We start from the raw sequence: 20,685 nt of genomic DNA on the forward strand, positions 1-20,685 counted from the left end.
ATAAGTTCTTCCTCCTTTAGAATACAACTAGTCGTGTAATGGCACCTCTATTATTTCTTAACTCTAGCCATATAGATTCTGTCCTTGATCCTCCAGGGCATCCTCTCTCTCCAGCACTCCTTAATCAATACTGCCACACCACCTCCTATCTTCCCTGAAAACCCAATATCCAGGAATATTTAATGCCCAATCCTTCCCTTTTTTGAGCCAGGTCTTCGGTATTGCCATGACATCATATTCCCATGTGGCTATTTGTGCCTGCAGCGCACTACCTTTTTTATGCATATGCATTCACATACATACACTCTAAACCCATCTTAGACCATCCTGTGTTCTTAGTCTGACCCCACCTAATACCCTACTATTTCTTGCTTTAGTGCTATCTTGTGTCTCTCAATCCTATATGTCCTTTGTTTCTCCTCTCTAATGCTACATCCTGGTTCCCATCCTCCTGCCAACATAGTTAAACCCGCCCCAGCAGCACTAGAAAACTTCTCCGCGAGGATATTGGTACCAGCTCTGTTGAGGTGCAACCGGTCCGGCCTGTACAGGTCCCAGCTCCTCCAGAACCAGCCCCAATGCTCCAGGAATCTGAAGCCCTCCCTGCACCATCTCCCCAGCCATGCATTCATTTGCTCTATCCTCCTATTTCTATACTCACTTGCATGTGGCACTGGGAGTAATCCAGAGATTACTACTTTTTAGACCCTGCTTTTAATCTCTTTCCTAGCTCCCTAAAATCTTCCTGCAGCATCTCATCCCTCTTTCTACCCATCTCGTCGGTACCAATATGGACCATGACCACTGGCTATTCATCCTCTTGCACTGCGCGCGTGCCCCCCCCCCAGAATGTTCTGGAGCTGCTTATTGACATCCGTGACCCTGGCACCAGGGAGGCAACATACCATCCTGGAGTCACTTCTGTGGCCGCAGAAGTGCCCTTTTGCTCCGCTAGCTATCAAATCCCCTACCACTATTGCTTTCCCTAACTTCCTCCTCCTTCCCCACTCCCTGTACAGCTGAGACACCTGTGGTACCATGGACATAGCTTTGGCTGTACTCCCAAGAGGAACCATCACCCTCACCAGTACTCAGAAAAGAATACTGGTTGGACAGCGAAATGCACTAGGGACTCCTGCCTGGTCCTCCATTCCCTCTCTGCCTGCGCACTCCTTAGCTGCGGGGTGACCACCTCCTTAAACGTGCTATCCACGTAGCTCTTGGCCTCGCGGATGCACTGCAGTGACACCAGCTGCTGCTCCAGCTCCAAAATCGCATGGCACAGGATGTGCATTCCGCTGGACCGACCTGCCCTGCCATGCCGTTATTCAACTATTAACTAACTAACTTTTATTTAACTAACTTAACGGAAACAAACTTTAAAAAAAAAACAATCACCAACTACTCGTCAATCAGCTCCTTCCCTTGCGCTGACGTCACTTACCCTGCCACTCTCATTTCCTTTGGGCTCTTGGACCTACCTTGATCTGCGGCCATTCCTCTTGCTGTCCTGCAGGTCTGCTCTCGTGTCTATTAACCTAAAGACCGTGGGGCCGAAATTGCCCTTTCTGTAAGATCCTTAAACAGCAGTTCCGATGCCTGGATCACTCCGGAGGAGTGCTGCAGTCCCTATTCGTCGTCTGCTGCATGCTTCACAGCCTAGCAATCATGAGGGCAAAGCCATTGGATGACGACGAAGCAATAGCAGCAGGGGAAAGAGCCTCATCTTGGATTTATTTGAAATTACGCCCTACAGACTTTTTCTTATAAAAATGCTTCCCAATTGTATTTTTTAGTGCGGAAGTGGAATTTTATAAAAATGTAATTATCTTTGGAATCTATGTGTATGTATACATGTATAGAAGTGAAAGTAAAATCTAATGTATAGTGAGATTGATAAGAACATAATGTTAATTTGCCATCACAGAACAGTGGAATGCCAAAATTACTGAGCTGAAACAGGAAGTGGAGACACTATTCAATGAAAAATGCAGTAAGTGTTTTACTGGAAAGAAACTGTACACTGAAAATAAATGTATAGCTATCTGTGTTGCAGTAGGGTGACCATACATCCCTGTTTTCCAGGGATAGTCCTCAGATGAGGTACTGTGTCCCCGGGCAAACAATGTCCCCGGTTCACAAAACTTGTCCCCGAAGTGTACCCCTGGTCAGTGAGTGTAACCTCCCCCCCACTGTGTTGCCGGATTCAGTTTAGAAAATAAGGTCACCCAATGTTACAGTAATATTTCAAGATGATTTAATCTTGGTGAAAATTGTACAACTTCGAATTAATGCATTTCAGTTGCGGACTATTGCAGCTATATACCTATATATCGACTTTCCTCGCAATATTTTTTGTTAACTGAAATCGGTAATTTTGTGAAATCTTGGGAGTGGAATATAATTCTCATTCTGTGTTGTGCAGGGCATGCTACACTACCAAGCACTATTCAGCACCTGAGAGTGAACCTTTAGTGACCAGGGGTGTCGAGGATTAATGCCTGTGTATTAGTTAAGGTTCCTTTCTTCCATAGCTGTATTGGAGTCCCCTGCAGCTGCATGCTGACATATTGAAGGATTAGCTGTGTGTTGTGAGCAACCATCAGCAGGGAGAATGATGGTGCTACATTGTTCCATTTGCTAATTGGCAAGGCGAACTGCTTCAAGGGTATGATGCCTCAGTGTTCTGATTTATGCACGTCAAGTCTTGCCGATGGCCAAGCCTGACTGGTCCACTTTCCAAATGCTGTAAAGCAATTAGGTTTTGGGGTTAGATCAAGTATCTCTTGCTGCTCTTGCCTTCTGTTTCATCCTACAGAAACCCATTTCAATTATTTTAGTTGCCATGTTATTTGGTATGCTTAATCCAGCACATGAATGAAGCTTTGGCCATTTCAGGTTCTCGTTCTCCCTTTAGTGACAAGATCTCCCCAATTTCAGCCAGGATTAACTGCAGCATCAAGTCCACCATGTCTCGGCTGAAACCCTATAAATACTGCTGCTCATTTGATAGTAGTGTATTATACTGTCCAGATATGACAATTCTTCCACCCAAAAACTGAATCTTGTTCGTTACTCTAGACCATGAATTGGTTGAAATCCTTTTATAGATCTGTACACAAGTGTTTCCATCTATATAACCTGGTATCAAATTCACTTGTTTGATGTCACCCAGCAGTGAGCTTATGCAACTCTTAGCTGTAGTTATGAGTTTAGTTGAAGAGCTTTATTATTGTTAATGGGCGACCTTCAGATTTTTTAATTAAAACAATAGACTGCAGTTGATATCCTAGACCTAGATGCATAGTCTGGAACTCAGCGAATGCGATTTTACCATCTGTGTGTCAGGCTTCCCACAAGAGCTCCAAGCCACATGTCTGCAGATGGCCTTCGATAGAAAGGATCTCTTCAGCAAGAGGGCCAAGGAACTGCTGGAGGGCTTCAATACTGAGGCTCCTAGTGTTTAGGTATGAAACCCAAAGTTAATGTTCAATGTGGCTCAGATAACCTTGTCTACTAGCCACAGCAACAGCTATTTTGTAGCTTTAGTCAGTGTTCCTGATAACCCTACCAAGGTCCACAACATCCTATATTAATATTGATGGTTATTAAAAACTTAATAGTTGGTCTAATTATTAAGCCTTTTTTATCTGCTTGCATGTACAGTATTGCTATTTTAGGGTTTATAAGGTTGTTCATTTGTTGCAGGTGAAGCTTTAGGCGTTTCCGAGCCAGTGAGAGTACCTTACGCACTGTTTGAATCACATCCGGATGATTTCTACATTGAAGGTTTGCCTGATGGTGTGCCTTTCAGGAGGCCGTCCACCTTTGGAATTCCTAGATTGGAGAAGATTCTCAGAGCAAAATCCAAGATCAAATTTATAATTAAAAAGTAAATATGCTTTTACTATTATCCAAGATGAATTGAAATGAGTATTTCATAATGTAGATTTTCACCTGTGGATCAGTCTGGTGTCTTACATTAGAAGAGCAATATTATAATTATGGCAGCCCTGTTTTTATTTTACAATGTAACTGAACATCCCGGTCGGCTGCTTCTCGCGGACGATCGAGGGAAAAACTTAAAGCTGTGCACTTACCTGAACCTGCTGCGCCCACGCACATTCCCGGTAGGTATTTAAAATAATGAAAGAGTAAGCAGACCATTTAACTTGGCCAAAAGTAAGATAGGACAAAAGTATAAAATTCATAAAGATCGAGATTAGAATAAAAATGTTTTTCACCTCACAGAATTGTGATCATGTAGAGCAGAAAAGATAGTCTATTTGGGGTTAAATGACTGCTTTAAAATGGAGAGTTGATGTCTGAAAAGAGGATTGTAGACATCATAATAACATTGAAATTTTTTCAGGAAGTAGACGGAACTTTTTCATGGAGTACAAGATCAGTGGGTGATGAGGGGAAGGATGATAAGAACATAAGAAATAGGAACAGGAGTAGGCCATATGGCCCCTCGAGCCTGCTCCGCCATTCAATAAGATCATGGCTGATCTGATCATGCACTCGGCTCCACTTTCCTGCCCGCTCCCCATAACCCCTTTTCCCCTTATCGTTTAAGAAACTGTCTATTTCTGTCTTAAATGTATTCAATGTCCCAGCTTTCACAGCTCTCTGAGGCAGCGAATTCCACAGATTTACAACCCTCTGAGAAGAAATTTCTCCTCATCTCTGTTTTAAATGGGCGGCCCCTTATTCTAAGATCATGCCCTCTAGTTCTAGTCTCCCCCATCAGTGGAAACATCCTCTCTGCATCCACCGTGTCAAGCCCCCTCATAATCTTATACGTTTCGATAAGATCACGCCTCATTCTTCTGAATTCCAATGAGTAGAGGCCCAACCTACTCCACCTTTCCTCATAAGTCAACCCCCTCATCCCCGAATCAACTTAGTGAACCTTCTCTGAACTGCCTCCAAAGCAAATATATCCTCTCGTAAATATGGAAACCAAAACTGTACGCTGTATTCCAGGTGTGGAATTACATGGATCATGGATCCTGGATGGAGTAGGTTTAATGGCCTTTATAATCTTGTCTTGCTCTAGATTTTATCTTCTAGTCTCTGTGCCAGATTCTTGGCTGAAACTGTACTATACTATTTTACCGTAAAAGTTAAACTTTTAATTTGTTTTCTCAACAGACCAGATATTTTTCAGACTGCTTTACAGGAAGCTGCCAAACGCCCCCAGAGTGAGTATAAAATATTAGTTAAATTATAGATACAGGGTAATACCACTGGTGGATGGGAGAGGCTCACCACACAGTAATCTAATTGAGAAGTTCATATGACACCAAGACACAAGGACAAAGTTCAAAGGGTTTGCCATTTTCTGTATGAGTACTAACATTGTTGCTTCTGATATTAATCCAGTGTTTTTAATAAATTGAATTATTTTATCCTTGGCTAGCTTCACCACTGATACAGGGCAGTGACAGAAAATGGGATGGCACTCTATGGAATATCAGATTCTTTTGAATGGTGAATTACAAATGAATGGTGAATTACAAAGGAATTCACCAAACTCCATCTGTTGAAACAACCATTCAAAATAACTGCATTGTGAAGTTTCAGGACAGTTAGCTAAAGCATCCCAAGCTGATAATTTATCACTGGTTAATTTAAAGCTTGCTATTAATAACTGGGGGAAATGACTTTCAATGCTTAATTTATGCTCTAATATTGCGTAAAATAATCTGAAGAAATAATTGCATTATACAAACTAGTTTAACCAATTTACACTTAAATTAAGCCCTTTTAGGTGCATGTTAGTTAAATAAGTACTTTTATTCAGAATGATGATTCTTTTGCCATTAACTTAATGTTAAATATTCTGGTGAAAGACACTAGATTAAAGCACACTCTATTTAGGTGCATAGATTTTCACCATCACCTCTCATTTCATTGGTGACTTTCCTGAGTAGACAAAATACTTCCCATCTTTCAACAGGATGCAATCAGAGTTGATTGCTGCAGATGTACCCACCTGACATGCTGAGCCTGAGCACAAATACGACCTCCTTTTTTAAAGAATGAAAATGCTGTGTAAGGCACACTCATCATTCTGCTTTATGGCTCTCTGCTGTACTGTGCTGAATTGCTTGCTATGGAGAAAGTCACCTTGATTCGGAGGCAGAAGGTTGTAGTTATTTGGAGGCTGACTATCTTTCAGTGAAGCACTCTAAAGCTTAAAAAACCGGTGTCCACTGTCTGTCTTTTTGATTTAAAAAAAAAAGATAAACGGTCCGAAATTCCCGGGCCTACATGAGCTTTTTGTGCAAGATGAGCAGCGGGCTGAAATTTGGGGTGCGGCCCAGTTCCACTGGGGCTCTGCCCCTTTTTTTCATGACATCAAAATTCCAATAGTTATAGGGGCGGATGCTGCTTGCTTTATGTGTGTGCATGCATGTCTGTCCTGTGCTGACACCAAGAAAGGAGGTGGAACTGGCGGAATGTCATCACTCCACACAAATCCCACCAGTTTTGCCTGAGTTTGCTTGATGTAGGGATATTTGCATGTAACGATAACATCCTGGGAGAAGCAGGGCAAATGTCAAAATGGATCATTTCTTTTGAGAATCAAGTTGGAAATATTTGGCCACAACAGCCTGGTTTCTCCTCTACTCTGAAACCTGGCTGCTTGCACGGCAGACACCTAAGGAATGTCAGGACCCAATCTCGGGGCTGGGACAGACTGGCAGGCAGAAATCATGGCCTGCCTCACTTTCAGTGATGGAGTCGGGCTTCAGGAATCTTGGGCCCAAGCAGAAGAGTAGAAACTGAGTCATAACCAGGATTGCAAAAGGAAAAAAACCTGGAAAGAATAGACTCAAATTATCTCCTGCTCAGGTGGTTCCCTGTAGATGCTCCATCAGAAGCCCAATTCTACTTCAGAAAGTACAGCAGCTTTCAGGTGGCATTTTCTTTTTGGTCAGCTTCATTCATAAAATGTCCAGGAAGTCTGGCTTCAGTCTCCAGATCAAGCAACTGAGAAATCCACGCAGGTAGAATTTCTGTTCCCATAGGGGCACACTCATCTAAGTCCAGAGACTTTTGCTATATCCTCCATTATCTTTACATCAGGAAATGTGGGCCAGATGTCTGTGTCCAGGGGAGAAAAGATTGATTGACTTGTTTTGAGTGCAAACACTACTTCAGAACACGGTGTTGGTTGTGGAAAGGGGTATCTCTGTCCATGGTGACGAACTGTTTTCTTTTGTCGATCCATGTGTTTTGCTAGCATTTAAGACCCGTGTTTGTAGGTTTCTTTTTTCAGAATTTTCCCTCCGTTTCCCCCATTTTATTTTATTTTTCATTTTGTCTGCATCTCCCACGTCTTTTCACCCTTTTAACTATTTGCACATTCCTTTGTTCTTCAAATTACTTTTCATTGCCTCACTGACCTCTTATCCTGCAGTTTTCTATTGACAAAAGTTTGCAGGTCATTCAGTCCATTAACTCCCTCGGAGTTTCTCCACACTTCACTCTTTCTCTGACCCCCCCCCCCCCCCCCCCAACCTTGCTAAAATCCTAGCTTATCTTTCAATTTTTAGTTCTGATCAAGGGTATAAACCAGACTATCTTCTCTTTACAGATGTGGACTGACCTGTATATTTGCAGCATTTTCTGGTTTTATTCCAGCATATAGGTACAGATCAGCAAGAGCCAAGGCTTGGGCAGTATTGCTGGCATTTAACTAGCTAGCTAATACCATGTGGCTTAATGGAACAAAGCACCAGTAAGCTTCCTGCTGCATCACCAACAAGTACTACCCTAGCCGTTCAATCATTGGACTGCAGGATTCTCTGGAGCTGGATGAGAAGAATCCCAGTCCCAGTGACTGATCTAATTCTCCAATACTATTAATAAGCAGGCTGGCTGGTCAGTCATCAACCATGCCCTAGAGTAATTTGTAGTATTGCTTGGCTCAGACATCTTGGTTCCAATCACCCAATGGAGCCATTGTGACTTCAGAAACCCCACTTAAGTCCTCTCCACCTGCCCCACCACTAACTTGATAAACTGTGTAAGTGTATTACCACCATCCTATTGACCACAAGATAGGCAGATGTTATTACTTATTGAATTATGGTTCTGTCACTTGGAGCTGTGGCGTCTCAGCAGCAGCAGCTACTTGCTTCTGCAACCCAATGATATAGGTCAACTCCTGGATATACAACCTAGCTTCCAGGTAATGCCTTCTGTCAGTCCATGCCTATTTCCTCCAGAGCTGTACAACAGTCTGTTTTCAGCATTGTAGAAGGGCATACAGGATCCAGCAGACAGCTTATGATGTACTGACCACCTTGATATCTTGATGTCAATGTCCAAATCAAATGCCATGTAACAGATTTATTCATCGCCCACTGCATTATTCAGGACCTCATGAATGGCTTTGGCAAAGAGACATGGCTGCTGTAAGGCTGACCTATTTCCTCCAAGATGCTCAGTAGTAAGTTAGTGTAGACTAGAAACTTCCCTGCCAGTATTTTCCCTTTTTGCCACATATCCACATCGTATCTTGATTCTGGATCTTATAAATGGACTGGGTGAAATTCTTGCATTGTATGCCTAGGAATTATGAAGCATTACTGAGACCTATTTGGACATGTATTTTTATATTCCATAAGTTTAACTGGCATTGGAATGTTGGTCATTAAAGAATAATTAGAAAGACCAGAGTCATTCACTACTTTTCCACAGTTCCAAAGGATTGTGTTCTGGCTAAAGATACCCTCCACCAGGTGTCAATTTGAAGCTACAATTGGGATCAAAGCCTCTTGTGGCTTTCCAGTTCGTACCTTCAGCATTCGTGCAAAGCTATAATACTGGACTGGGGATACCTATTACCATAATTCCATTAGTTATCCCATTGTTTAATTTAGTAAGAAAAGTGCACTAGAACCCCAGGTAAGTCCAACAGCTGATTATCTATAGAAAAGAGCACCACAATAATTTCAGAAATGCCTTGAGCAGAACAGAAACTCAGACTGTTTCTGATAATGCCATCATTGGTGAAGATATTGAATAAAATGGATGAAAGTGGGAATCCTTGCTTTCGTTATAGAGAGGTTGAGAGTTTTCCATCTACCATTGCATGGATCTTGGAGCTGATTCGATCACATATTGCCAGTGATGCCAGCTTCTTTGAGGGCTGAGTGAAGCATTAGGTTCAAAGCCAATGAAAGCAATGTAAGTGGCTTTCCCCTGAGTCTTCTGCAGATCTGTGCTCTGATAACCCACAACCTCTCTACATATTCCTCACCAGCTAATTCCAGCCTGTTGTATTCCGGATACTCTGCAGGCTTCAAAAAGACATGCTGCTATAAACTGGAGCCACCTGAATGGTTACTGATAGTAGTGCAATTCTTCAGTAATTTTTGTCTAACTACTGTGACCGGTTTTGTATAGAAACCACAATTGCTGCAAACCCGTTAGCATGCCTCAAACAGACTTTTGTCCCCAATCTCAAAGTGGTTCTTGGTCAGATCTCCAAGACTATTGCTATTCTTCCCTCTTTTGCCTAGAGTAACTTTCAGGAATTTCGTATGAATACCTTCATTACCTTCCATTAGCTCGGGGTAATGTGGCGTAGAGTCTATTTTGCCTTGGCAGACTGGTTCATTAAGACTTTTCTACTGCTCATGCCATGGCCTATTGGGTCAAATTACCATGCAGTATTGCGTTCTGTCCAGACCCTGAGGTTGCTGCCTTGGGTTTTGTTGAAGAGCACTGGATTTCCAATCTTTCCATTAGACAGAATGAGCATTCAGTTCACCCCTACGAACAGCTGGCAGTGCTGCTAGAAAGAGAGCAATAACATTGTTCATAAACATTGCCATGATAAGAACATTAGTTTTGATCTCCCTTTTGGTCTTGATGTGCTTCTTGATTGGCAAATATTGGATTTTCTGGAATGGTTGCAGTTGAGTTTATGCCTCAGTACAAATGCAGTTAATTTTGTTTTAAGTCTTCGGTTGTGTGTTTCCTTTTTAAAACAGCAAGGTCACAAACCTCCTCAGAAGATAAATCCCAAGAGGTAAAAAAGACAACAACTATTATTACTACTGCGACGACGACGACTACTACTACTACTACTACTGCTGCTGCTGCTGTTGCAGGTAAACAGAAGTACCCCCTACTTTACCCTGTACATTGAATCTTAAATGCAATTAGTCTCTTCACTTACATTAAATACTTATTTTCACCATTGATTATTATCTTACAATGCATGTTATTTCTATTTCCAGAATTGTCTTAAACAATTTACAATGAGTACATTAGCACATGCTTCTGAATATAGGCCACAGGCTAAGGCGTGTGCGCTTTTCAATACAGATCAGTAGTTGATGGTGTTTATTAAATGGAATCAGTTGTAACCAGCTAGGCTGAGTTTCCACTGGATAAAATTTATTTAGCAGAAACATGAAATTATAATTTTCACTGTGCATATATGTCTGCATTGCAGAAATCTGTGAACCTGTGCAGTCCTGAGAGTAAAAGAGTCTCCCAAGATATTTGTAGTGATGATGTGGTACACTAGCTATCCATATTTTTTATTGCACACCCAGTATCACTAGTGCGCATTAAGACTTACAAATCCTGTGGAACAGATGGCATATTCTGTTCTAGGGATTTGTTAGTTTAACACTAGGCTTGTGAACACTTAAGAAATTTGCAGAGCACTGGCCAATGTGCCTGCTGGCTTTTAAATAGACAAACCACGCGTGCGCGGTACTTTGAATGGGTGGCGTAGCTCCGCAAAAAAATTACAGGGAACATTAGCACGGGCTCGCTTCATGAAATAATTGTAGTGAGGTTCTACAGGGCTGGTGAGATGCAAACATAATGCTTATAGTCAATATGGTTTCAAATTTGAGCCAAGCAACTATAGGACCACTAGTGGTACACATCAATATAGTGTACAATAATGGAAATAGTTCTATGGTGTAGGCTCAAGGAGTACATGTATAACAATTTAATAAGAGATGCCCAGGATAGCATCTTTAGATGGGGAATATCTGCCCGGCAAACATGGTTGACTTTTTTGTGATTACAGATGAAGTAGATAGCAGAACACCTTATGTGATACCTTTTTCAGAAAACCGTGGCAATCTCAGTTTAATTTTACTAATTAAACTTAAAGCTATATAGGAATCCATTATAGAATATGGGTCCGGATTGGAAATGGAGAGTATTTGTGAGTGATGTAATGTCAGATTTAGTGGGGGTGGGTGGGTGCTGAGTGGAGCACCAAAGCTTAGACCCTGTTGTTTCTAATGTGTATAACCTGGATATGAAAATGTAATGGCCCAGAAATCCCGGTTTCTCCTTCCCGCATTCGACTGGATTCTAGAAAAAAGCGCACTGGGAGTGCAGCGAAGGTTCACCAGACTGATTCCTGGGATGGCAGGATTGTCATATGAGGAGAGATTGGGTCAACTGGGCATGTATTCACTAGAGTTTAGAAGAATGAGAGGGGATCTTATTGAAATGTATTGAATTCTGACTGTTGGATAGACTGGATGCGGGGAGGGAAGTCGAGAATAAGGGGTCACAGTCTCAGGATACGGGGTAGGAAATTTAGGACCGAGATGAGGCCAAATTTTTTCACTGAGGGTGGTGAACCTGTGGAATTCTCTACCACAGAAGGCTGTGGAGGCTAAGTCACTGAATATATTTAAGAGGGAGATAGATAGATTTCTAGAAACAAAAGACATCAAGGGATATGAGGAAAAAGCAGGAATAGAGGATCAGCCATGATATTGAATGGCGGTGCAGACTTGAAGGGCTGAATGACCTACTACTGCTCCTATTTTCCATGTTTCTACCTGAAGCTGCTGCGCCCATGCGAGATTCCGGTCAAGAACCCTGGTCCTGCATGAGATCAATTGTAGTACATCCACTGCTACTCTAGCTGAGATCAGCTAATTTAGCAAATATCAGGGACTGTAAGAGGAGGACTCGACAATATATTTCTGTAGAGAGAGAGAGAGACAGAGTGATCTATATTAATATTAAAAGATAAGTATAATGTGCATTTCCTTAAGTGTGACACTTCCTGGACGACGTCTCTTTATGGTATTTCAGTCATATCTAAACTTCCTATTTTTAATCCTATACTCAGTTAATTCAACCTTTCAAGACTGAAATCATCAGACTTTTATTGAGTAAGGGTATCAAGTGATGCGGATCAAAGGTGGGCAAAGGTACAGATCATCCATGGTCTAATTGAATAGCGGTACAGGCTAGAGGAGCTGAATGGCCTACACCTGTTCCTGTGTTTCTCATTCAATTACATTTAGGGTCGTTATGGAATCAGTGTAACTATTTGTATTGCACTTTTAAACGCCCCCCCCCATCCCCCAATGTCACATTTGTCAAACTCTGCCTCCCGACCCCGATTCATTCCCTACACGTGATGCTGAGAAGCAGGACCTGAGGCTCCGACTCTTTTTGCTTGCCCCCCCCCCCGACACTCTCGCTCGCTCCGACCCCTCTCGGAGGGCAGAGAAGGCCGGCGTGCAGCCGAGCGCAGTGGCGGGGGGGTGGGACTGGGGGAGGGGGAAGAGACATGGGTGGGGGAGATCGAAGGGGAGAGAGGGAACTTGGGGAAGATGGAACACGTTCTTCCAACCCTCTACAAGGGACATCGTTGGAGTGGATGATATCCAGAAGTCACGACACTGCCACTTGTCTCTTATCATCATAGACAGTCCCTCGGAATCGAGGAAGACTTGCATCCACTCCTGAAGTGAGTTCTTTGGTGGCTGAACAGTCCCAATATGAGAGCCACAGACTCTGTCACAGGTGGGACAGATAGTAGTTGAGGGAAGGGGTGGATGGGACTGGTTTACCGTACACTCTTTCCACTCTCTGCGCTTGATTTCTGCATGCTCTCGGCATTGAGACTTGAGGTGCTCAGCGCCCTCTCGGATGCACTTCATATGCTTCACTTCATATGCAATAAACCTGTTAACAGTCCGTACACAATGCCTGCCCCACCTATGGTGGGATGGGGAAGGATGCACTTCCGCTGGGGGAGGGATGCATTTGGATTAGATTAAGGCACTTCGGCTGGGGGAGGCATGCACTTGAACTAGAGTATGGCACTTTGGCTGGCCTTTTTGCTGTCTTCTGGGGAGCTCTGTCCTCTGTCACTTCAGGAAGTGAAAGTGGATCAAGTTACAATTTGCAAAGTCAGAGAGAGTGAGTTACACATTCCTGTGAAACTTCAGGGTGTGGCTTATCCTCCAAGGGAACCAATCATAGACAAAGGGTGGAGCATGGTGGCCATTTTTGCAGTACAAATAAGCACATCCTTATGGAAAAGGACAAATATAGACCAGGGATAAAAGTTCTCAATTGGGGAAAAGCCAGTTTTACTAAGCTGAGATGTGATTTAGCCAAAGTGGTCTGGAAACAGATACTTGAAGGTAAATCAGTGTCTGAGCAGTAGGAGGCATTCAAGGAGGATATTGTGAGGGTTCAGAGCAAGTATGTTCCCTTAAAGAGAAAGGGTGGGACTAACAAATCTAGAGCCCCCTGGATGTCAAGGGGCATACAGGTGGGATAAAGAAAAAAGGGAAGCTTATGACTGATACCGAGGGCTCAATATTGCAGAAACTCTGCGGAGAATAGAAAGTGCAGGGTGAAATTAAAAAGGAAATTGAGAAAGCAGAGAGGTCATGAAAAATATATTGGCAAGTAAAATCAAGGAAAACCCAAAGATGTTTTATAAATACATTAAGAGCAAGAGAATAAAGGTAACGTGTGTGGAAAAAGTAACTGTGTGGAAGCGGAAGACGTGGATATGGTTCTTAATGAATACTTCGCGTCTGTTTTCGCGTAAGCGAGGGCGATGCAGACATTCCGATCAGGGAGGAAGAGTGTGACATGTTAGATGAAATAAACATAATGAAAGAGGAAGTATTAAAGGGTTTAGCATCTTTGAAAGTGGATAAATCTCCAGGCCCGGATGAAATGTCTAGCATGCTGTTAGGAGAAGCAAGGGAGGAAATAGCAGAGGTTCTGACCATCCTTTTCCAATCCTCTGTGGCTATAGGTGTGGTGCTGGAAGATTGCTAACGTTGTACCGTTGTTTAAAAAGGGAGAAAGGGATAGACCGAGTTTTTATAGGCCAGTCAGCCTAACCTCGGTGGTGGAAAAATTGTTGGAAAAATTTCTGAGGGACAGGATAAATCTTCATTTAGAAAGACACAGATTAATCAAGGACAGTCAACATGGAATTTGTTAAAGGACGGTCGTGTCTGTCTAACTTGATTGAATTTTTTGAGGAGGTAACATGGGGGTCGATGAGGATAATGCGTTTGATATAGTGTATGTGGATTTGTAAATACAAGTGTTGGGGGAAAAAAAACAAGGTAATTATCCCTTGACTTTTCTTACATTCTTAAAGGAAGCATGACATTTACTGAAGTGGAAATTAGTTTATAGTCTAGAAACTCCCTGAATTTGCTGACTTGTTTGGTCTCTCAGATGCTTGGGATTTTTAAATTGTTTATTTCAGTTGGCATTAGTACTCCGAACATTAATGGTGAAAGAAGCTGTTCATTTCCTTTTGCTATTAACATTTCCAGCTGTATTTCTATGGTACATCATTTCCACCTCAGCACATAGGCATCTTGAGCAGTAAAGTTAGCTATGTGGAAGGAGTGTCTTAAAATAATTGGAGGTTTGCTAATTCTTGCATGTGCTTTTTATGTTCACCCAACAACCAATTTTGGGTCGGCCCCTCAAAATGGCATCATGTTTTGCTGCATTTATGAGACTGGGTCTGGAAAAATGCATCTTTGCTTAACTTACTCCCTCTCTGGGGGTCAGAGGGTCAAATTAAGTGTGCTGACAGTGTTAACTAAAGCACATATTTCAGTATCTAACCTTTGAATATGCTGTCTGCCTTTTGAGCTTTTAAACTTTTTTAAAACTTGCACACATGCTGTTCCTGTAAATATAAATATACTTTCATTATATAGCATCATCGAGTGAACTTCTTGCTTACAGGATAAAGCAACAGGTAAAATACAAACCTGGAAAGGGAGTAATTGCCCAATGAGAATACATAACTGGAATAGTGGAGCAAAGATTTTTCAATATGCTAGAATTGATTTAAAAGCATATTTGGCTAAGGTTAAACAACATGTGTTCTTTATATTAGTCACTCTACCTGTTTCTGGGCCATCTGGATTGATGGATTCAAGAGTTAGGTTATTATGTTACTGTACTGAAATCAGATCTTCCAACTTGTAAAACAAACATGAAATTGGGAAATGGTACATCAATCACATAAATTCTTCCATCAGCAATGCCAAGTTTATGCATACAGTTCCTTTTAAAGAATACCACCATTAGTACCCCTTTTTAAAAGTGAAACTATCACAAATAGTAACCATTACCGTTGACCTTTTTTTGGGTGGAGTATGATTTAAAAGTGCACATGGCACTGGTGAAGGAGCTGGAAGAAGTTAAAGCCCAGTAGCATATGGTAGATAACACTAACATGTGGTTGAAATGAATCCCTCCATCCTGGATTAATGACTAGTCTATTCATCATCAATTCCCTCCGAGAACACGTTACTTGATTAAATACAGGGCAATACAGTCTCGCGTGTGTTGCAAGTTATTACTGAGGAGTTGACATACTGCAAGAATAAAACTTGAATAGCTAATTAGCATTTGAACCCTAGAATATGTTATTTCTTGGAACACACTCAAGTATGTTTTCTTCTACATTTTGGCTTATTTCTTTTTGGCTTTGGTGAAGTGCCATGGTAAATCGTGATGGACATTTTGGCTCCTGCTTGTGCACTGCATGGTTAGACCACACAAGATTTATTTTATTTTCTGCTACCACAAGGGGAATACTCTTTTTATATATCATTTCTTTGTATCTATTTCATTTGATCTTTCTGTTTAAATGGGGGCTCTGGTGGTGAGACAGTTTCTACAAATTTCTCATAATGCAGGTTTAGGAAATCGAGCTGCTGTGTTACCCACTGCAGCGAGTGTTGAAGACCTTAACATCATTCAAGTTACAGTCCCAGGTAGGGTGCAATTTTATGTTTATTAGATCTGTGCAATAATTTGTGGGGCTTGAACTATCTCATTATACTCGCAGCATTATTAAAGACTTTTCTCCCAATTTCTGTTTATTCTAAAACCTGGTTTTAATGTAGATCCTCCAATCAGCAAAGATTAAATATGAATGTTTTGCGCATTCGTACTATGTTCCTGTATGTCTAAATCTTATGCAGGCATTAACTCATTTAAAATAAATTGGTTAAATGCCTACATAAAAATAACACCAAAGAATGCAGTACTACTGCGTTAAATATTGAAACGTTAACTTTGCTAATCAGAATTTCTACCCTTTTTTGTTTTTAATTGATATGTTGAGAACTTTCCATTTGTACAAAATGCTAAATACTCCACGCACAACAGGATATTATAGTCTCTCCACTGGGATCAGTGGATCAGATGGGCACTTCTCATTCTTGGTTCTGATACCAGAATGGAAAGAAAATTTCACTGCGAGATTCTATATAGAAGGGGGGGAAATGGCCACCTGACATTAAAGGAGAAAATTAAAGCATGTGTACCTGATAGATATGACAATATATCTTGTAGGTAAAGGTTGTACTTCAGGTGAAGAATGCAGTTCATACCAATGGTGGGCAACTAGTTATTCTGCTCCTTTCATTTGAAAAATGTATATTTTATATCTGAGTGAGAATGTTTGTTCTCTTTCAGAAGGTGAAAGTGAAAAAATGTCCAAGGTGGAAAAAGCCAGACAACTGAGAGAACAAGTAAATGACCTGTTCAGCAAGAAATTTGGTAATGTTTTGATATAAATGTTTAAAAGTTAGTATCATGTGATTTTTGTTAAAATTGGATTAGATGCTTCTATTTACACAAGAGATGGAAGCAGACATTAAAATGTAATCTTTATTATAGGCGAAGCAATTGGAATGAATTTCCCAGTGAAGGTTCCTTACAGAAAAATAACCACCAACCCCGGATGTGTTATAGTTGATGGCATGCCTCCAGGAGTTCCATTTAAAGCACCCAGTTACCTTGAAATAAGTGCCATGAAAAAAATCTTGGAATCTGCAAACTTTATCAAATTTACTGTCATAAGGTAAGGTATCGAAGGCTTTTCACTGAAATGTCTTAATTTGCAATCTTACATTGCAGAGCAATATGAAATGTTAAATGCTTAAGCTATGTATAAAGCTTGTAAAGAGCAGACAGCACTAACAGTTAACACTACAGTGTAGGGAGAGCTGGATGGTGCTGAATAATAGTACCCTAATGCACTGTACCATGAAGCAGTGAGGCATGAGTTCTGTTCTATTCTATAGCCTTGATATGAACTTGTGATCTTGGCTCAGGTTTATAAGGTGGAGTGTATAGAATAGAAGCAAAGCTTTTGTCCAGAAGGAAACTATGTTGCCATCTGAGGACCATAGAAAATAAGTGCAGGAGTAGGCCATTTGGCCCTTCGAGCCTGCACCACTATTCAATAAAATCATAGCTGATCATTCACCTTAGTACCACCTTCCTGCCTTCTCTCCATACCCCTCGATCCCTTTAGCCGTAAGGGCCACATCTAACTCCCTCTTGAATATATCCAATGAACTGGCATCAACAACACTCTGCGGTAGAGAATTCCACAAGTTAACAACTCTCTGACTGAAGAAGTTTCTCCTCATCTCAGTCCTAAATGACTTACCCCTTACCCTTAGACTATGTCCCCTGGTTCTGGACTTCTCAAGATCGGGAACATTCTTCCTGCATCTAACTTGTCCAGTCCCATCAGAATGTTATATGTTTCTATGAGATCCCCTCTCATCCTTCTAAATTCCAGTGAATACAGGCCCCAGTCAATCCAGTCTCTCCTCATATGTCGGTCCTGCCCATCCCGGGAATCAGTCTGGTGAACCTTCGCTGCACTCCCTCAATAGGAAGAACGTCCTTCCTCAGATTAGGAGACCAAATATTCAAGGTGAGGCCTCACCGAGGCCCTGTACAACTGCAGTAAGACCTCCCTGCTCCTATATTCAAATCCCCCAGCTATGAAAGCCAACATACCATTTGCCGCCTTCACCGCCTGCTGTTCCTGCATGCCAACTTTCAGTGACTGATGTACCATAACACCTAGGTCTCGTTGCACCTCCCCTTTTCCTAATCTGCCGCCATTCAGATAATAATCTGCCTTTGTGTTTTTGCCATCAAAATGGATAACCTTGACAGTGATTTGGGAGCAGGCCAAGAATGTATTTAGAGAAAATAACTTAAAAAAAATGAGATGAGGAAATGTTTGAAGTTTTTTTTTGTATATGATTTTTTAAAATTACATTGCTTTTTTTTCCCCACCCACAGACCTTTTCCAGGACTCCTGATTAATAACCGTAAGTGGAAAAAGTACCACTGGAATGAGATTTCAATGTGTATAATAATACAGTATGTGTGTGTGTGTGTATGTGTATAAGTAGATTTTATGTTGAATCATTAGCCCCTCAAAGACCAGTGCTTAACTGACTCACTCTCATTTCCTTCACTTTGCAGAGTTAGCTGAACAAAGTGGAACAGAAGCACCAGCTGCATCAGCAGTGCCATCTGCAGCACCAGTAACAACACCTGTATTGGTGATACCGGTTGTCCCACTGGTACCTCATGCATCTGTGGTACCAACACCAGTGCTACCGGCTGTGCCACAGGTATCACTTGCACCAGCAGCACATGGTGAGTATACTGTTCAACACATTGATTTGAAGCACAAATCACTTTCTGGAGCCACTCCACTTGGCTTCACACACAGTGAAGGGCATCAGTATCCAAAAATGTATAACTCTTAATGAAAGTGTCATAATACAGTACTTGAGGCTTGCTTCACAATCATTAATATAGAGTCCTTCTCTGCAAATGTCTGTGGGCTTGGAAGTAACTTCCATGAACTGTGGTGAGACAGCTCTAGCAGAAGTCCTGATGTCCTATTTACATTACATTGATTTGAAGCTGATTTAAATCCAAAATGCAGCTGTGTGAGAGAGAAATCAGAGAATGGATGGTTCCCCACTGGCTGGAGTCATTATCTGTCTGCTGCCTGGTTTCAAATCTAAGCAAAACTGGGTATAAATTGTGTTCATTAACTTCCTCAGCTGTCAGTGAAATATAAACTTTGTATTTTCCTTCTTGCCATTTTAGCAAAACAATTGTTTTGAATATAAAGAAAGAAAACCTTTTTACACTTGTACTGACTTTGCTAATTTTAGTGAACAGAGTGACTCATTTTATCTCCTGGCCCTGGTTACAAACGGGCTCCGAAGTGAAATCATATACTTTTTTTAAAGGCCCAGTTCCAGTTGCTTTCTACTCGGCACATGTGCCTGAACACATGTATGTTTCTAAATGACTCAGTTGGTCATTTGTGTCAGATCGATGTGATTGGAGTAAGATCTGATCTACAATGTTGGAGGATATAAAATTAAAGAACCATGTCTCCGCTAGGAAGTCGATGCAGGCATCCTGCATCACTATCTTTTCTGATCAAACCAACCTGATTTCATTACTGTGATTCATTGAATTTGTTTGGTTTCTGTTCTACCAGATACACCTCAAACACAAGAACTGCCTAAAATAAAAGAAGAACCAAACTCAACATGGTAGTAGGAACTCATAGAGTGCAGTAAGTTTAGCTTTTAGTGGGCTTCTGCAGCCAGCTCATTAAACACTTAGTGGTTCCTCTCTGCCATCAATGTCTTTGATAGGATTACCCTGTGATATATTTATCACTATCACTGCCACCTCTATAAAATGGCCTGTTCTTTTCTTAAAGTGCACTTAATTTATTCCACTTAAACTCTGCATGCTCTGATTTTCATTATCCTAAATTAACCGTATTTTTATTAAAACATGTACGGCAGAACTAAAAGTTGCAGCTTACATTTTAGCAGTGTAGTGTAAAACTGATTATATATGAAAAATAATGTGTAGATTTCAATAAACTTGCATTGTAAAGTGTCCAATAGCAGTACTAGCATAACCTGCTCCCTTCGTTATCTTTAAGGATTATTAAAATCCGATTCCCCCTCTCCCCCCGCCCAATTTTTCCTCAATTATTTTTCTTGATGAGGAAGAAAAACTGGGCCCCAAAAATCCCGGGTAAATTCAGAGATGAGATAAGCATTATTTTTAAACCTTGTTAAAACTCAAAACAAATGATGAATTTAAAAGTATAGTCAAACTAAATGACACAGCACAATTATTTCCACAGTTCACAAATATCACTTTTATGGGGCTCACCATCAAACACCTGTGGAGTGTTTTAAAAGCAAGATTGCAGAACTTCTGCTTGTGGCTCCATCCACGTACCTGCCACAATGGTGGTGGGATATTAAAAATTGACATTAAGGGCCCAAGTTTCCACATGATTTGCGCCTGATTTTTAGGAGCAACTGGTGGAGAACGGACTATCTTAGAAATCGCAATTCTCCACATTTTTTTTTCTGCAGTTCTAGTCAGGTAGAACAGTTCTACTTTGGAACAGAATTTTTTCTTCAAAAGGGGGCGTGTCCGGCCACTGACGCCTGATTTCAAAATTTCCACAGTGAAAACGTACTCCAAACTAAGTTAGAATGGAGCAAGTGA

General features: G+C 41.3%; 1 protein-coding gene across 7 annotated transcripts in view; it reads left to right on the plus strand.

Annotated features, from left to right (window-relative positions):
* Positions 1 to 20,685, plus strand: part of LOC139226496 (general transcription factor II-I-like) — a 208,328-nt gene that overhangs the window by 185,647 nt on the left and 1,996 nt on the right. For 4 of the 7 annotated variants that reach the window (XM_070857313.1, XM_070857318.1, XM_070857319.1 and 1 more), the window contains 9 exons: positions 1,928 to 1,993; positions 3,709 to 3,892; positions 5,158 to 5,207; positions 10,017 to 10,136; positions 16,002 to 16,079; positions 16,786 to 16,869; positions 16,990 to 17,173; positions 18,418 to 18,446; positions 18,604 to 18,780. In XM_070857313.1, the coding sequence (XP_070713414.1) occupies positions 1,928 to 1,993; positions 3,709 to 3,892; positions 5,158 to 5,207; positions 10,017 to 10,136; positions 16,002 to 16,079; positions 16,786 to 16,869; positions 16,990 to 17,173; positions 18,418 to 18,446; positions 18,604 to 18,780 (972 nt within the window). Of the gene's footprint in view, positions 1 to 1,927; positions 1,994 to 3,708; positions 3,893 to 5,157; positions 5,208 to 10,016; positions 10,137 to 16,001; positions 16,080 to 16,785; positions 16,870 to 16,989; positions 17,174 to 18,417; positions 18,447 to 18,603; positions 18,781 to 19,645; positions 19,724 to 20,685 lie in introns of those variants that run through there. The other 3 variants (XM_070857315.1, XM_070857316.1, XM_070857317.1) reach the window with 3 other exon arrangements.

The sequence above is a fragment of the Pristiophorus japonicus genome, chromosome 16, assembly GCF_044704955.1.
Source record: "Pristiophorus japonicus isolate sPriJap1 chromosome 16, sPriJap1.hap1, whole genome shotgun sequence".
Taxonomy (NCBI): Eukaryota; Metazoa; Chordata; class Chondrichthyes; family Pristiophoridae; genus Pristiophorus; species Pristiophorus japonicus.